This window comes from Chanodichthys erythropterus, chromosome 21, assembly GCF_024489055.1.
Source record: "Chanodichthys erythropterus isolate Z2021 chromosome 21, ASM2448905v1, whole genome shotgun sequence".
NCBI classification, from domain to species: Eukaryota; Metazoa; Chordata; class Actinopteri; order Cypriniformes; family Xenocyprididae; genus Chanodichthys; species Chanodichthys erythropterus.
Genome location: NC_090241.1, coordinates 9,964,450 through 9,983,861, shown reverse-complemented (window position 1 = coordinate 9,983,861; position 19,412 = coordinate 9,964,450). Strand labels below are relative to the sequence as shown.

General features: G+C 34.3%; 1 protein-coding gene across 6 annotated transcripts; it reads left to right on the top strand.

Annotated features, from left to right (window-relative positions):
- Positions 1–207: 207 nt before the first annotated feature.
- Positions 208–19,346, top strand: dync1i2b (dynein, cytoplasmic 1, intermediate chain 2b). Of its 6 annotated transcripts, none has more exons than XM_067374775.1 (17): positions 208–344; positions 2,146–2,254; positions 2,353–2,467; positions 5,188–5,245; positions 8,654–8,713; positions 9,810–9,925; positions 10,003–10,089; positions 10,217–10,376; positions 10,455–10,554; positions 10,652–10,777; positions 11,077–11,223; positions 11,331–11,444; positions 12,843–12,976; positions 13,064–13,208; positions 15,552–15,692; positions 15,762–15,887; positions 17,098–19,346. In XM_067374775.1, exons 2-17 carry the CDS (start codon positions 2,147–2,149, stop codon positions 17,209–17,211), a joined length of 1,851 nt encoding a protein of 616 aa, XP_067230876.1. In that variant the 5' UTR covers positions 208–344; position 2,146; the 3' UTR covers positions 17,212–19,346. The 6 variants fall into 6 exon arrangements, with proteins under 6 accessions (XP_067230876.1, XP_067230875.1, XP_067230878.1 ...); XM_067374774.1 differs by having other exon boundaries at positions 5,155–5,245; XM_067374777.1 differs by lacking the exon at positions 8,654–8,713.
- Positions 19,347–19,412: the final 66 nt, after the last annotated feature.

The window sequence follows — 19,412 nt, the reverse complement described above, 5'->3', positions numbered from 1 at the left end:
ACTAAAAAAATCACGCGTCCACTAAGTATTGGATTTAATGTAATCTCTGATTTAATCCAGTAATTCACATCGCGATACTGTTATGGTGGGTAAAAGGTATTTGTGTTGTGTTCAAAAGGAAGTTAATCACTAATCAGTTAAGTGAAAGCGCGTCATCTAGTGGTCACTTTAAACGCCGCATCCGCTCAGTTTGAGAAAAGTGCCACACGGCACCCGTAGCCGCATCCCAGATTCAGCGCTGCCGCTGCTGTCACAACAGAGAAAGAGGATAATAAGTTATTAGTCCGCTGACAGAAGAATAATCCTCTTCATACCGACCCCAAGCCGCTAACATTTTATTTCAAGTAAGAATAATGTTTTCTTTATTAATCAGCAGGGTTTCTAATGTTACAATGAATTATTATGTGTTTTTAATGGCGATGTTTCTGCATTGATTCCTGAGGCCGTCTGTCTGACGTGTGCGCTTTAACTGTCATTTATGTTATAATAACTTATACAGTCTTACTGAAATTAATTTAAAACAAAGCACAACATGAAATCCTAATGCATTGTATTTTTAAACATCAGTTCAAACGGTTTGGAGAAAAAAAAAAACATAAATGCACAGCTGATTCAACTAGACAGATGATGTAACGTTATTTAATTCGATTTCAGCTCAACAGTCCTGCGCGCGCAGTTTAAATATTCTAATTAATGACTCCACAAGTATTATGCTTTTAAACTAATGATTTTATGTTAGTTTGCGAGCTTTCACCGGTGGTTTTCGCTATGCAGCCATATTGACTGACCATCCGGGACACTTACAGGAGTGTCCTGTGTGTGTGTGTGTGTGTGTGTGTGTGAACAAACTCTTCTCAGCTACAGCCGCAGTGAGCTGTCTTTTAGTAATTAAAAAAAGAAAGAAAAAGAAATAAAAATACAAAAGATTATTTGAAATAATGTGAGATTATAATATGAAGTTATGCATGAAATTTGCTGTTAAATATCTTTGATAAATGTTATTACATTATAAATATATATAATTATAAAATTACACACATAATATATATATATATATATATATATATATATATATATATATATATATATATATATATAAAATTTATATAGTTGTACATTTTCACTTTTTTTGTGTTTTTAGTGTATTTAATTTTATTTGTATGTATAATTGTATAATTATTATATATTATATTTGGCTAGCAACCAAATATAGCATTTGGTTTATGGAGCATGGTGAAAGTCACTTTAAATCACTTCATTTCCCAGAATGCTCTCATTTACATAATATACAAAATTTTTAAGATGCTGTATATCAAAATTGAAATCTTTGATGGATTTGATAGATGTATTAATTGTTTGTTGTTTGGACAATGTTGAACTTAGTTTAGAGAAATATATTAAATCAAGTATTTTACATAAGCTTAAATTGTCACAGTTAATCAAAATAATATTGTTAAAACTTATGATGGACTTATGAAATTCACAGAACAGAGCACAATGAATCCAGGCAGTATACATTAAATATATATATAAAAAAATTAAATTACAAATGAAATAAAAAAATCACTTATAAACAATAAATACTGAAATATATAAAAGCAAATTACAATGTAAATCAAATTAAACTTAAGTGGGGTTTTATCAATATATATATTGCAAGTAATTTAGGAAGTTTTAAGGCACTCCGTTTTTCAGCTGCTTTTTAAATAAAAAAATTCAAATAATTTTAAGTGAAATTCAGTTCAGGAAATTCTTCTTCCTGTCATTCCTCTTCAAATTCCAGATCAAAAACCTGTGGTTTGTGTCCAATTCAAGTTCACACTCAAAAAGATCCAGTTCTCAAATTCAGACTTTCGCTCAACCCTGCAAAACTAAAGTATACAAAATGTGTCCTAAACCAGAGTGAAGCTGTTGATGAAGCAGTGACGTGGTGATTGTTGCACATTGAGCTCATGGGTGTGGACCTGGACCAGAATGACCTCACGTGTGTGATATTCCCTGAATGACCACTAGAGACCGCTCTTGTAAAATAAGAAATAAAAGCAGCAGCAAGCAAATAAAACAAGTTAGCATCTAAAGCCTTTCTTGGCAAATACACTCAGAAGACTTAAATGTGTGTGTGTGTGTCTGTCTCTCTGTCTGCAGAATGTCTGACAAAAGTGAGCTGAAAGCAGAGTTAGAGAGAAAGAAACAACGATTGGCCCAGATCAGGGAGGAGAAGAAGAGGAAAGAGGAAGAACGCAAAAAGAAAGAGGTGAGCTGTTGTCTAAGTTATTTGTAGTGATTTGATTTCTGTGTTTGTGTTATACTGAAACACGTCTCTCTCTCTCTCTCTCTAATCTCCTGCTGTAGCTGGATGGGCGGAAGGAGGGAGCGTCTCCTCCGCAGGATGACTCTGATCTGGAGAGGAAGAGGAGGGAGGCAGAAGCCCTGCTGCAGAGCATGGGGATAGTGGATGCCTCCATGGGTATGAAACAACCAAGCAGCATAGAAAGTTAAATTAGGTTTTTGTGGCTAACAAGTGTGAACAACAAGCAACCTACTAAAAAACACTTACAAGTTGTAAAAAGGGGTCATATCAGGAAGAATTCTGGATTTTTTGTAAGAGTATCATGCACATTCTGTAACTTTCAAAACTCAAAACCTCATTTTCAAAGAGACAATGCTATTTTTTGAAACTACACTGCAAAAATGACTTGTTCTACAACTTCTGCAACCTTTTTCTTTTCATTGGACAGATTAACACATTAACACACCTTACATGTTAATGACACCTACTGGGTGATCAGAAACTTGGTCCACTCAGTTTCTGTAAGACAATAAAGAGAAAGCAGGACTGATGCTATTATTTCCAATATATAGTTTAGAGCTGCACGATTAATCGTTAAAAGATCACAATCTCGATTCAAACGGCCATGCAATCTCATTCCTAAATGACAACGATTCTCCTGTGTCTGTTAAACCTTTGTACGATCACAGTGAACATTCAGATCTGTGTTGGTGCTGCCGCTGCCGCTGACCCAGAGAAAGCAGTTGTCATGTATATGTATGAAACGGCTTTAAAATAAGTCCTTTCAACCACACAGTGGTGTATTCATATTATCACAGAAGAACTCGGATAAAAGTTTATAGTTGTTCAGATATAAACACTGATGTGATGTCTATGGAAGGGATCATTTTAAATGATACAAAAATCATAAATAATATTACAAAAATAAGCAACGATTGTATCGATTACATCCTTAAACCAGTAGGTGGCGACAAGTGACTGTTAAAAAATATATTTGTCATTGAATCATTCATTCAAGAGATTCATTTAAAAATACTGATTCATCTAGTAATGTAACAAGTGAGGAATTGATGAGCGAGTCATTGAATCATTCATTCAAACCGTTTAAAAAAAAAAAGATTCATTCATATTCATTAAACATTTTAAATAGGCTGCTGCAATAAACATTTGTCAGAACCTCTAGTAAATTACATATTATTTTGTTTAGTTGTCTGTTTAAAATCGAGAGAGAATCGTGATGATTTAGTTTAGGGTCCAATTCTCACTATTAACTCGTTGTTTATTAGCATGCATATTACTATGATATTGGCTGTTTATTAGTGCTTATAAAGCACATATTAATGCCTTATTTTGCATGACAATATTATACATCCCTTAAACCTGCCCAATATCTAAACTTAACAACTATACTAACTATTAATAAGCAGTAATTAGGAGTTTATTGAGGCAAAAGTCGTAGTTAATAGTTAGTTAATAGTGAGAACTTGACGCTAATCTAAAGCGTGACCATGATTATATATACAGTACAGTCCAAAAGTTTGGAACCACTAAGATTTTTAATGTTTTTAAAAGAAGTTTTGTCTGCTCACCAAGGCTACATTTATTTAATTAAAAATACAGTAAAAAAAAAAGTAATATTGTGAAATATTATTACAATTTAAAATAACTGTGTACTATTTAAATATATTTGACAAAGTAATTTATTCTTGTGATGCAAAGCTGAATTTTCAACATCGTTACTCCAGTCTTCAGTGTCACATGATCCTTCAGAAATCATTCTAATATGCTGATTTGCTGCTCAATTAACATTTATGATTATTTTCAATTTTGAAAACAGTTGTGTACTTTTTTTTTTCCGGATTCCTTGATGAATAGAAAGTTCAAAAGAACAGCATTTATCTGAAATACAAAGCTTTTGTAACATTTTACACTACCGTTTAAAGGTTTGGGATCAGCAAGAATTTTTATTTTTATTTTTTTTAAAAGAAATTAAAGAAATTAATACTTTTATTCAGCAAGGATGCATTAAATCAATCAAAAGTGGCAGTAAAGACATTTATAATGTTACAAAAGATTAGATTTCAGATAAACACTGTTGTTTTGAACTTTCTATTCATCAAATAATCCTGAAAAAAAATATTGTACACAAATATTTTGTACAATTGTACACATTAAATGTTTCATGAGCAGCAGATCAGCATATTAGAATGATTTCTGAAGGATCATGTGACACTGACGACTGGAGTAATTTGCATCACATGAAAAAATTACTGTGTGAAATATATTCAAATAGAAATAAATTAGAAATTAAAAATAGAAATTTTAAATTGTAATAATATTTCACAATATTACTGTTTTTACTGTATTTTTAATTAAATAAATGTAGCCTTGGTGAGCAGACGAAACTTGCTGGTTGGTTAGATGTTTACCCAGCCTGACCAGCTGACAAGAACCCAAAGCCTTAAAATAAAGCTAATTTGTTTAGTCGTAATTATGTTATCCATTTCCTCTGGTTTAATTGTACTTTATTCTTTCTTTCTTAACATAATAGTTTTGTTTGGTTTGGAATGAGCACTGATATCTTTTTAACGCATGTGGGTCCTGCATGAATATTAACCACTGCCCTTTTTGTCTTCTTCTTCTTTTTTTTGGCTCAATCCTCTTTGATTTTGCTGCTTCATCGTGTTTCTTGCTCCACCCTCTTGCTTTTTGTTGCTTACCTACTTTTTACATCTTTTTTTACTTGAAATTTTTTATGTTTTTTTTTTATTTCAAACACCCACCCTTCGCCCTGCTTATGCATGTGTATGTAGTGCAACCTCTGCGCGTGGTAACAGAGGATACGTGTCTGTTTCACTATTTAGTCCCCCCTCCCATGTCCCCCTCTGCCAAATCAGTGGGCACACCCAGCGAAACGGGCAGCCAGGACTCAGGAGACGGCGGCACAGGGCCGAGGTGAGACGCACACGTGTACACTGATACAGAACATCAGAAACACTAGAGGTGGAGGGTATGACCACAATCTTATGGCATGGGAACTGTATATACACTACCATTCAAAAGTTTGGGGTAAGTAAGATTTTTTGTTTTATATATATATTTTTATTCAAGGATGCATTAAATTGGTCAAAACAGACATTTATACTGTCTCTATTTAAAATAAATGCTGTTCTTTTGAACTTTCTATTCATCAAAGAATCCTGAAAAAATGTATCATCGTTTCACACAAAAATATTAGTCAGCACACCTGTTTTCAACACAACAACAAATGTTCCTTGATTTCTGGTTTCCTTATGTATAAACCTCAAGGTACTAACCCTCACTTTCAAAGCTTTTCATGACCTTGGTCCTTCATATTTATTTGATTTACTTCAGTCACATGCCCCTGTTTGTTCCTTAAGATTGTTCGTTCCACGGGATTGTTAATGACTCCTAAATTTAGTTTGGTCACGATGGATGCCAGGGCTTTTAGTGTTGTGGATCCCAGGTTGTGGAATGCTCTGCCTTAAGACATCTGTCAAGAATCCTCCCTTCTTTCTTTTAGAAACCTCCTAAAAACATTTTGTCTCTGAATATTACTCTTCAGCTCTTGGTCTGTGATGTTATGGATGTTTGTGATTTGTCTGTATTCCTCTAGCATAACTGTGAAAAGGTTACCTTGGGCCTTGGGCTTTGGAAAGGTGCTATAAAAATAAAAAATAATATTATTATTGTTATTACAACATTACTGTTTTACTGTTTTTTTGATTAAAAACATCAGATGATGAGCATAAGTATGGAAGCTTGTTTACGCCACTAAATAAAAAAGGTAATTGCGACTTTTTATCTCACAATTCTGACTTTATAACTCAGAATTCTGAGTTTATAACTCGCAATTGTGTGTTATAAAGTCAGAATTGCTAGATATAAACAGTTCTGAGAAAAAGTCAGAGTTGCAAGTTTATATCACGTAATGCTGAGAAAAAAGTCAAAAATGCAAGATTCGAAAGTTGCAATTATACCTTTTTTATTTTTTATTCAGTGGCGGAAACAAGCTTCCATACAATATTACCGACCCCAAACTTTTGAAAGATAGTGTAGTTAATCTTTCTTGAAATTCTATTAAAATATGGTTATATATATTAAACAAATTATGTATACGAAACAACCATGTGATAATGCCTGTTTTTGGTTAATGAAGGGAATTAAATAACTTGCAAATAAAAGATTCCTTATTCTCCGGGGTTTTTTTTATATTATTATTATTATTGACATAAATGATGAAGAAAAAACAGCTTCACATTATATAACATACTATTTTAATATGTTGCGTGGAAAGCATAAACTAAACTTCGCTTCACACTCTGTATTTCACATTCCTCCATTTTTCACTGTAAAGATGTTTTCATCATTATCTTTTCATCTATTTTTCCCATTCTTTTAATTTGTCACAATATTTTCTGTCATTTCTATTAAATGCATTGAGTTTTTAGAGATTCAACACAATTTTCAAAATGAAGAAAGTGCAATAAACTCATCACTGCAGGCTGGAACTTTTCTCACCATTTTGATTTTAAACTGAAATTTTCAGTTTCAGTTGCCTGAAATGTTTTCAAAAATACAACAAATTATTTACATCATTCGTATATATATATATATATATATATATATATATATATATATATATATATATACAGTGCACAGCATAAATGAGTACACCCCCTCTGAAACTTCTGAAAGTCAGCAATTACTCAATTACTTAGAAGACATGTTAGGGTTCTTTAGAGATATAATGTTCTAGCAAGTCTGCTTAATCAATTACTAAAGAAGCATGTCAAAATAAGATTTTCTAATCAAAGTGATAAAATGTTGTGTAGCAAAAATGAGTACACCCTCCTAAAAGTTACTAAAATAAATGAAAGAAACATTTTCTGGTGTAAGTTTAAGGCAATGTTTGATCAACAGGTAAGTATGTTGAACCAAAACATTTAATGAGAAGTAATTTCTTGACAATTAAAAGTGTTATATAGCCCACTAATTCATTCTCAGACTTAATGCTGACAACAATGGAACCACTTGAGAGAGAATCGTCAGGAGACTTATTTCTTAGCACAAAAGAGGACAGTGGTACAAGAGGATTACCAAATCATTGTTTTAAGTGTGAAAATATAGCAAAAGTAACACAGAAATTCAAAAACAATGGACTTGTGACAAGGCCCCTGAAATAATCAGGCCTTCATTTTAAGCTTTCATTTAGTGATGATGGATTTTTTTTGCTAGACAAAGAGCAGGAGAAATACCAAGCGAGTGTCTCAGAGCCAGCAAAAGCTATGAAAAGAGTGACTGTTTATTTCACAGAGTAAGATGCAGCATGCAGAAATGACATGCATGGTTGTTGTTCTCACTGGAACTACCTACTGTAGCCAAAGCACATTAAGACAGTTAGACATTTCCGAAGCCCATATTTACAAAATATAGATTCTGGGAATCAATACTCTGGTCTCATGAGACCAAATCAATCATTTTGGATCTAACAGAATCCAAAATGTTATGGTGTTGCTAGAGGAGGAGTACAGTGATAAGTGCCTGGTTCCCACAGTAAAGTTCAGTGGTAGTAAAGCTTTTATAGGGAAGTATGAGTGCTGAAGGTGTGAGGGAGTTGTGCTTTATCAATGCTGTCATGAATTCCCACACCACTGTGTAATTTAATACACAAACTTGAAACAGAAGATGTTACCCTTTCCTCATTCCCTGCATTGTTGGGCATTTTTTCAACATGACAATGAGGATATGCATTCTCCCAAGCTGAAAAACCTTCTGTGGACATGTATTGCACTCAATCTTAACACTCTTGAGCACTTTGACTTATTTTATGGCTATTAATGACATATATTTCTCAGTTTTTATTATGTAAATGTTTAATACATTTTAGTTTTTCCATCTTTCCATGAATTGTATTAGTGATCATAAAGAAAATACATCTTTTGTATTTGTTCAGAGGGGGTGTACTCATTTATGCTGTGCACTGTATAATCTCACATATATAGTCCATCCAGAAAGTATTCACATCCTTTTTTAAAAACAAAAATCACATTCAAGGGCTCCGAATACTTTCTGAATACAGTAAAAACAGTCAACACATTTCTACCATCTTGCATCATAACACACCCAGCCTTAATAAACATAATTCATAGACATGCAGATAAACACGTACTGTAATACAGTATATGTAAAGTACTTTGGGGTTTGATTTCTATTGTCTGTATTGCATTGTGTACTATGTGAAAGTCATCTGCATGCACATGTATATTTGTGTATAACAGTGATAAGTGCTCTCCCTTGTAACCGTCTGCATGCGTGTCTGCCTGTGTGTGTCTCTAACAGGACTCTTCATTGGGACTCTGACCCCTCTACTCTACTGCTCCATTCAGACTCTCAGCTCGGGTACTGCTGTCTTGCTCTCATTAATATCACTCCTGCTGCGCTTTAACTGCACATTCTGCTTTTATTACCTTTTATTACCCGGCTCTCCTTCATTTATCCTTCTGTCACATTGTCCTCTCACTCTTGCTGTCTTTCTTTTTTTTTTCATGGATAGTCATGATGAACCAAATAGTGCATTGTGTGAATACAATGTGACTCCCTTAGCATAGCTAGCTAAATGATGTAACTATCTTAAAGGTAATTTCTACAAAGTTGAAGAAAATGTTTGCATTACACTCCCCCCGCTTGAGTCCAGGTAGATTGACCCATGATTTATCAATGTACAATCTTATTTCCTGTCGGAAACCATTCAGACAGCCCACTATTGCTATGGTTACCTTTTCAGACCAACATGAAATGTTCCTTATGTAACATAGAATTAAGACTATTAAAACAACATGTAGTTTAGTTTGTGCTTCCTAAGATCCTCAAACTGTTGTACTGACTTTGTGGACACATTACCACCCCTTAGCAGATGGAATTTCTAGTTATTTGTGTTTAAATTCAGTTATTTTGTTTTTTAATGTATTGTTTATTTATTTATTTATTATTAAATAAATATTTGTTAATTATTTTTTTAACCATTTATTTATTAATGTAAAATTTATATAATTATTTTATTATATTTATTAGTTATTTTTAGTTAATTAATTGTTGTATTTATTTATTTTTAACTGATTTATTTTAATTTAAGCCTTTTTATTTTTTAATTAATTTATTTATTGTTTATTTGTTTTTGTTTTTATTATTGTTTTATTAACTAATTGACGTTTTTAATTTAATTATGTATTTATTTATTTTTAATTAATTAATTTTAATTATTTTTATTTATTAGGTTTTAATTTTTTATAAATTTATTATAGTTATTAATTTTTTTGATTCAGTTATTTTAATTAATTTATTAAATTGATGTTGTGTTTAATTTAATAATTTATTTTAATTTTATTTATTGTTTGTTTGTTTATTTATTGTTTTTAACTGTTCAATATTTTTAATTTAATTATTTGTGTATCCCACAGTCTTTTTCAGTTTAAACATATGTGTGTATTTTCTGCAGACGTGGCCCGCTGAAGTTGGGCATGTCAAAGGTCACGCAGGTGGACTTCCCCCCCAAAGAGCTGGTGTCATACTCAAAAGAGACCCAGACGCCCACACAGACTCATCACAAAAATGGTAAATCACACACACACTGCTTTTCTTTAAAGCATAAGTGTGCGTATGAGACTAAACTCTTTCTCTGCTGTCTGAAGATGAGGAAGAGGAGGACGATTTGGCTGTGACGCAGCCTGTACTGGAGCCTCAAGAGGAGAAAGACTCTCAAAAAGAGGAAGAAGAAGGTAGGGCTCTGAAACAAAGCAACGAGAGAAATCACGTTCAATAGTTGTCTCCTAAAATTAATTTTACATTGTTACATGAAATTAGCTTTAAATGAATACTGATAAAGGAAACTTTTTCTGTGTGTAGTGCCTCATGAGCTGACAGAGGAAGAGAAACAACAGATTCTTCACTCAGAGGAATTTGTGACTTTCTTTGACCACAGCTCTCGTATTATGGAGCGCGCTCTCTCTGAGCAGGTGGATGTGTTTTTCGACTACAGTGGGCGAGACCTTCAGGATAAAGAGGGGTGAGGAGAGAGTTTGTTTATCTGTTATCAGATGTGGAACGTCTCTGGTGTGTGATGGTGAAATCGTGTTTGTTTCAGGGAGTCTCAGGCTGGGGCCAAACTCTCCCTGAACAGACAGTTTGCAGACGAACGCTGGTCTAAACACAGAGTCGTCACCTGTCTCGACTGGTCACCACAGGTACATGATCATGCAAACGTTTGACTGATAGTGTGTATTTAGTTAAATACAGATTTTTAATAAGTGAAGTTCCCCTCACTGTTCTTGTTCTCATCAGTACCCTGAGCTGCTGGTGGCGTCATACTCCAGTAATGAGGATGCGCCACATGAGCCGGATGGTGTGGCTCTTGTATGGAACATGAAATACAAGAAAACCACACCAGAATATGTCTTCCACTGCCAGGTGATGATCTCAATGCATATCTTTATGCATTAAAAAATGTAAATTTTTATTTTGGATAACACTTTGTGTCCTTGTTACATGTAGTTACTATAGTAATAACTATAAATCATTCATAATTACATGCTGCTAACCCTAAACCTATAGTAAGTACATGTTAATTATTATCAATACTCAGTACTTTACACTGTAACAAGGACACCTTAAAATAAAGTGTAACCATATTATATTTTATATAATAATATATTGTTATGTCAAGGTTCAAAGGTCACATGGCTCATGTAATATGTGTCTTTGTTCAGTCTGCAGTGATGTCCGCAGCATTTGCACAGTTTCATCCTAATCTGGTGGTTGGAGGCACGTACTCGGGTCAGATCGTCCTGTGGGACAACCGAAGTAACAAACGCACCCCTGTACAGAGGACTCCACTCTCAGCCTCAGCTCACACGGTACACGAGGACAATTCTTCTCTGCATCTTCTTCATCCACACTGTTCTGGTGGCTCATATCCATCACTGCTCTCTCTCTCTCTCTCTCTCTCTCTCTCTCTCTCTAGCACCCGGTGTTCTGTGTGAATGTGGTGGGAACTCAGAACGCTCACAATCTCATCAGCATCTCCACGGATGGGAAGATGTGCTCCTGGAGTCTGGACATGCTGTCTACACCACAGGTAACATATCTACAAACCCGATTCCATAAAAAGTTAGGACACAAATTGTGAATAAAAAAGAAATGCAATAATTTACAAATCTCATAAACTTATATTTTATTCACAATAGAATATAGTTAACATATCAAATGTTGAAACTGAGACATTTTGAAATGTCATGCCAAATATTGGCTCATTTTGGATTTCATGAGAGCTACACATTCCAAAAAAGTTGGGACATGTAGCAATAAGAGGCCGGAAAAGTTAAATGTACATATAAGGAACAGTTGGAGGACCAATTTGCAACTTATTAGGTCAATTGGCAACATGATTGAGTATAAAAAGAGCCTCTCAGTGTCTCTCAGAAGTCAAGATGGGCAGAGGATCACCAATTCCCCCAATGCTGTGGTGAAAAATAGTGGAGCAATATCAGAAAGGAGTTTCTCAGAGAAAAACTGCAAAGAGTTTGAAGGTATCATCATCTACAGTGCATAATATCGTCCAAAGATTCAGAGAATCTGGAACAATCTCTGTGCGTAAGGGTCAAGGCCGGAAAACCATACTGGATGCCCGTGATCTTTGGGCCCTTAGACGGCACCGCATCACATACAGGAATGCTACTGTAATGGAAATCACAACATGGGCTCAGGAATACTTCCAGAAAACATTGTCGGTGAACACAATCCACCGTGCCATTCGCTGTTGCCGGCTAAAACTCTATAGGTCAAAAAAGAAGCCATATCTAAACATGATCCAGAAGCGCAGGCGTTTTCTCTGGGCCAAGGCTCATTTAAAATGGACTGTGGCAAAATGGAAAACTGTTCTGTGGTCAGACGAATCAAAATTTGAAGTTCTTTTTGGAAAACTGGGTAGCCATGTCATCCGGACTTAAGAGGACAAGGACAACCCAAGTTGTTATCAGCGCTCCGTTCAGAAGCCTGCATATCTGATGGTATGGGGTTGCATGAGTGCGTGTGGCATGGGCAGCTTACACATCTGGAAAGGCACCATCAATGCTGAAAGGTATATCCAAGTTCTAGAACAACATATGCTCCCATCCAGATGTCGTCACTTTCAGGGAAGACCTTGCATATTACGGTTTTTACTGTATTTTTTAATCAGATAAATGTAGTTGTGGTGAGCAAAAGAGACTTCTTTCAAAAACATAAAAAAAAAATTACCCCCTTAACCCCAAACTTGCATAAACTGGTAAAACATGTATTTGAATGCACCGTAAGTCGCTTTGGATAAAAGCGTCTGCCAAGAGCATTAATACAAAAATTCTATGTATCCTAAAAATGTCAACAAAAAAAGTCTTAGTAGGCAAATCACCAGGGTTTGAATCAGTGCGCTTTGCTCTCTTGCATCCAGATACACAACAATCCCACATGCTGTGTGTGTGTGTGTTTGTGTGTGTAGGACAGTCTGGAACTCGTGTTCAAACAGTCCAAGTCAGTTGCCGTGACCTCCATGTCATTTCCTCTGGGTGACGTCAATAACTTTGTAGTGGGCAGTGAGGACGGGTCTGTCTACACCGCATGTAGACATGGCAGGTAAGAGTGTGAGCACTGTAGTGTTTGTGTCAGTTTCACATCCGCACAAGTGTTTGATTTCTATTGGTGCGTGTGTGTGTGTTGTAGCAAAGCGGGCATCAGTGAGATGTTTGAGGGTCATCATGGACCAATCACAGGGCTCGACTGCCACACAGCGGCAGGACCAGTCGACTTCTCTCACCTGTTTGTTACTTCCTCTTTTGACTGGACCGTCAAACTCTGGAGCACCAAGGTGCCAAACACAATACTATTATAAACACTACATCTGCACCACTGAAGTGGTTACTCTAATCCAATGGATTAGGATTTATTTAGTATTTTCTATATATTATTATAGTATTTTTTAATATTGTTAGTATTAGTTTTCATTTTGATTTTAATTGATTTTGTTGTGTGCTTTTGTCATTTTTACTTTTTTTCATTCTGTTTAGCTTAATTCTTTTAGCATTTTCATTTGTTTTGTTAATTTTAGTTATTCAACTTATTGTGTTTTTCATCTAATATTTATATTTTATTCTATTTCAGCTTTATTTCAATTAATGAATTTTTTTTTAATAGTTTTAGTTTACAGTAACAACACTGGTCTGTTTCTCTCTCCTGACAGAGCAATAAGCTTTAATTCATTTTTTATTCAGTTTTAGTAATTTTATTACTTCAACTAAACATATTTTAAAATAAAATGGTATTCGTGATCATGTCATCACAAAAAACAAACAAACAAAAACAAAAACCCTGCATTGTTGCTTAAAGGATTAGTCCACTTTTAAATAAACTTTTCCTTATAATTTATTCACCCCCATGTCATCCAAGATATCCATGTCTTTCTTTCTTCAGTCGAAAAGAAATTAAGGTTTTTGATGAAAACATTCCAGGATTTTTCTCCTTATAGTGGACTTCAATGGCCACCAAACAATTGAAGGTCAAAATTAGTTTCACTGCAGCTTTAAATTGTTCAACACGATCCCAGATGAGAAATAAGGGTCTTATCTAGTGAAACCATCACTCATTTTCTGAAAAAAAATAGAAAATTATATAAGTTTTAATAATAAGCTCATCCTGAACTAGCTCTTTTCTTCATCTCTATTAGAATTCCGGCAGTGTAGACGCTGCTAAGTGTATTACTGCCCTCCACAGGTTAAAGTTTTGAACTTATTTTTATATGCAATATGCTAGTTCAATAGTATATAACAATTAAGTTCAAACCTTGACCTGTTGAGGGCAGTAATACACTTAGCAGTGTCTACACTGCTGGAATTCAAATAGAGAAGAAGAAAAAGAGAGCTAGTTCAAGATGAGCATTTATGATTAAAACTTATATAATTTAAAAAAAAAAATTTCAGAAAATGAGTGATGGTTTCTCTAGATAAGACCCTTATTCCTCATCTGGGATCGTGTAGAACAATTTGAAGCTGCAATGAAACTAATTTTGACCTTCAACTGTTTGGTGCCCATTGAAGTCCACTATAAGGAGAAAAATCCTGGAATGTTTTCATCAATAACCTTAATTTCTTTTCGACTAAAGAAAGAAAGACATGGACATCTTGGATGACATGGAGGTGAGTAAATTATCAGGAAAAGTTTATTTAAAAGTGGACTAATCCTTTAAGTGTCACATTGTGGCTTTGATGAATCAGAGATTACCAGGAAAGCATATCTACCACATAGTACAAAGACGAGACCGAACAAAGAATTGAGGAAACTAAGATCTTAAATACACAGGGCGACATCATGATTGACAGGTGAATGTAGTTAGTAACTAAAGGAACTAACAAGGGATTAATCAAGACTAAACTGAACCGGAGGCACAAGTGACAAACACAAAAAGGCAACTAAATTAAGCATAATCCTGACATTAAGATTACGAATTTATACACTAAAAAATTTTTGCAATTAGCTATGACAACTTTACAGAGCCCCGGACATGACATGCAGGAAAAAATAGTAGGCTAAATTGTGCGTACAATTACTAATTCGTTCCCTCGTTTTACTAAAACGTGCGCACGTTTCATGCACGATTTATAAATTAAGGGAACGAAATAGTAAATCGTATGCACATTTTAGTAAATCGAGGGAATGCATCAGTAAGTCGTGCGCACAAATTAGTAAATTGAGGGAACGAATTAGTAAATCGTGCGCACGATTAAAATTTTTTTTCTTGCATTTCATGTGTGGGGCTCCGTACAACTTAAATATTTGCGTTAGGGTTAGGGTAATTAGGGTTAGAATAACTTTCCCAGATTTAACTTGTTGAGATAACTCAAAATATCCAAGTTGTCACAAAATTGGACAAAATTAAGGATGAATGATGTTTGAGAACATGTAATGCATCTTATTCTTACCAACAGTTATATCTAACTTACTAATTATAAATAGGTTTAATATATTTAATGCACCTTTGAACATTACAGAAAAACTGCTTTAACGGGAGCAACACCAGAACGCGGACATTGCACGTAGGCTAATTCTGTCATGTGACAGCACATTTAATTGTGTTAAAGCCCTTTTTCTCATCAAAAAGTGTTTCCAAACTAATTTCTAGTGAACAAGACTGGTCTGTTTGTGTGTTTCCTGACAGAACAATAAGCCTTTGTACTCTTTTGAGGACAATTCAGACTACGTGTATGATGTCATGTGGTCACCCACACATCCAGCTCTGTTTGCTTGTGTGGACGGGCTCGGACGTTTGGACCTGTGGAACCTTAACAATGAAACTGAGGTACACAAATCTCATAGAAATATAATATGAACACATCCACAAATCTTGAATGATTATGTGCTGCTTCAGGTTCCCACAGCAAGCGTAAGCGTGGAAGGAAACCCTGCGCTGAACCGCGTGCGCTGGGCTCACTCAGGACGAGAGGTGGCCGTCGGCGACTCTGAGGGTCAGGTGCACATTTACGATGTTGGAGAGGTGAGGACGACACTGCTGAACCACTTTCAGTTTTCAAAAATACTTTAGTTTGTATAAAAGCTTGTTTCCACCACGGAATTAAATACTTTTTTTTTCTTTTTATCTCACAATTCTGGCTTTTTTCATGTTAAAAAGTCAGAATTTTGAGATAAAATTGTCAGACAACTTTTATATCTCACAATTATATCTCACAATTCTGAAAAAAAAAAAAAAAAATTATAATTGTGAGATATAAACTCGCAGTTGTGAGAAGAAAGTCAGAATTTAGTTTATATCTCACAATTGACTTTTTTTCCTCAAAATGATGAAATATAAACTTGCAAATGCGAGTTATTAGGTCAGAATTGCGACATATAAACTCAAGTGCGAAAAAAACGTCAGAATTGTCAGCTGACTTTTCCTTGCAGTTGCGAGCTTATATCTCACAATTTTGAGAAAAAACATCAGAATCGTATATAAACTCGTAATCAAGAGAAAAAAAGTCAGAATTGAGTTTATCTCGCAATTTATTTTTTTTCTCAAAATTTTGAGATATAAACTCGCAATTGCAAGTAAAGTCAGAATTGCAAGATATACTGTAAACTCAATTGCGAGTTTTTTTCTCACAATTGCGAATTTATTTCACAATTTTACGAAAAAAAACATCAGAATTGTATATAAACTCGTAATCGAGAGAAAAAAGTCAAAATTGCGAGTTTGTCTAACTCGCAATTGCAAGAAAAAAAAGTCAGAATCAAATTGAGTGTATCTCGCAATTGACTTTTTTTCTCAAAATTGTGAAATATAAACTGTGAGTTTAAAATCAGAATTGCAAAATATAAACTCGATTGCTAGAAAAGTCAGAATTGTCAGCAGACATTTTTCTCAGAACTGCGAGTTCATTTTTTGCAATTTTCGACTTTATAGCTCACAATATAGATATAACTCAAAGGTTATAGATACAATACTCAAAGGTATTGTATATAAAATCGAAATCAAGAGAAAAGTCTGTTTATATCTCGCAATTTTGATTTTTTTCTTCAGATTTTTGAGATATAAACTTGCATATAAACTTTGATATATAAACTTGTGAATTATAAAGTCCCAATTGCAAGATTTAATCTCATGAAGGAGAAAATAGTTTCTAGTTTGAATAGTTTGAAATATTTCCTGGCAGAAACAAGCCTCCATAAGTTTGTCATTGAACACACATTTCGTGTTTTTTCTGCAGCAAATTTCAGTGCCCCGGCAGGACGAGTGGACTCGCTTTGTGCGCACGCTCACTGAGATCAACGAGAACCGTGAGGACGTAGAGGAACTGGCTGCTCAACGATTGGCTGCATGATCACCATAGCAACCCCTGCTGACCAATGACGGTTCCCCTGCTTTTGCATATCTCCAAGCTCTGAAGTTATTTTAGTGTTACTGGATGACAATCTTGGGCTCTTTTTTAATTCTAAAGGGACAAATGGATTATTACAGAAAGCAAGACTTTGCTTTTAACAAATTAAGCACTTAAGAGTTGCTAAATTTTGGAGTAATATTCGTAGTGGGATGGGATAAACTTGGTTAACTTAGATCATATCAGGTGGGAATTACTATGTTTTTATGTATTTATAGAATAAGAGGCTGATTCGCTGTGCAACAGCACTAGCACTACGAATATGCAAACTAATGTACAGCATCTTTATAATGATCTAAGACACTAACGTAACCTACAGTAACTGAAGAAATACGTTTTTAAGAGGTGGAATATTTTTAACATTCCCCTCTGGACAAACTTTCACATTATTGGATTATTTATAGCTTTTTAACAAATGCGTTTTGTTTTTAACTCATAAAGACTGAACTTGTATGTTTGTAATAACTCAGAGCAGAATCAGTATACTTTCCAACAGCACAGTTCTTCTGAATGCCTTAAAGCGAACCTTAGAACACACATTGCACACACACACACACATGCGCGTATCCACAAACTTCCATCACATAGCATTATATCCTCTTGGTGCTTGTTCGTCCCGGCGCTTATGACTGAAAAATCTTTTTTTGCCTTAGCAAAAAGTGTAAAAAATGCCCAGTGTTTTGTCATTTTTAAAGGGGCTGTGGTTCCTTGATTAGTATTTCAAAGCCTGTAGGTTTAAACTGAAAAACTTTACTTTGGCAAATATTTAGACTAATAGTGTTATTATTTTGCCATTTATTTTACTAATATATTCTACACCAAGTAGTTCATAACCAGCTTGTCCACATTTGAATCCTGTTATATTTATGTTTTGGTTTTTTTTTACATTTTTTTTGTCATTTGAATTTAGAGACCTCCCAGCTCATAGCGTTGTGTGATCTTACAAAAAATTTGAAATATCAGTTTATTCATTTTCTGTGGATTTCTAGTAGTATTTATCTAATTTATGTATTTTCCTTGACATTGTATAAGCAACAACATTTAGTTACTGACATGAAATCTCAACCTGAAAAGAGCTTCCTTTTTACATTCACATACATTTAGCATAAAATCTTGCTGTTGGAAAGAAACATTGGCAATGTTTTGACATGAATTGAACCTAGACTTTAAAATATTGTGGCCAATTAAAGGGTTCAGAGCATCCAATATGAAAATGTACTCAAAAAAACAAACAAACAAAAAACAAAACAAAAAAAAAAACCCTGCCTTAATCTAGACATATTCTGAACCAAAGCTAGTCTGTTTCATTTGAGTGTTGTTTTATTGTTTTATAAATGGTGAAATGAAGGAAGCTCTGTACCTCTGTATCTGACATCTGATTACATTCATCAGGATTCCCACAGTCATGTAAAACCCAGTCAATTCAGGGAATTTTAAAATGGATATTTCCAGGTCCAGAAAAATTGTGTAAATAAAATCTTGGAAATATCTATATCTTGGGATTTCATGATTAGGAGCTTTTGGCTGAACTCTTTCCCCGCTATTGACAGAATTTCCGTCATTTATGACACAAAGCTTTCCCGCCATTGACAAGCTTTTCCTGTGATGGAAGCATCGTAAGCTAACGTGATCATAACAGCATATAAATCAAAACTGAATGAAATTGTTTCTTTCAATTTGTATATGACTGTATAAACTTTGGGGGTGTTGATGGACTTGATCTAGTCCATTTAGGTTTTGTGAGAATGATCAAAAATACAAGCACTGGTTGACAACTTAAAAAAAAGTACAGGCGGGAAAGAGTTGTTTGACAATATGTTTGTGTAAACTGTTAATACCCATACAGTTTATTCACAATGAACTTGAAACATAAAATGCTTAACATATGACAATGACAATATAAAAAAATAAAGTATTTTAGGCATTTAAAATGCATATTCCATGGCATTTATAGATTTGCTTTGGACATAATTGGACTTTCAAGAGCACAACGATCACAAGTCACCTCAAATAATCAATTATATCACATAATGGTATTTCCTTAGCTAGAAATTGAGCTTTGCGCATGCAATTTCTATATTATGTTTTAGAAAAATCCAGTAATCATGAATAGAAACATAACTGAAAATCCACTGGTCAAAATG

Excerpts from the sequence above, each read along its gene's own strand:
- dync1i2b (XM_067374774.1), top strand. The coding sequence starts at position 2,147 with ATGTCTGACAAAAGTGAGCTGAAAGCAGAGTTAGAGAGAAAGAAACAA. Across the intron at positions 10,377-10,454 it reads GACCTTCAGGATAAAGAGGG|GGAGTCTCAGGCTGGGGCCA; the intron begins GTGAGGAGAGAG and ends TGTTTGTTTCAG. Across the intron at positions 11,445-12,842 it reads ACATGCTGTCTACACCACAG|GACAGTCTGGAACTCGTGTT; the intron begins GTAACATATCTA and ends TTGTGTGTGTAG.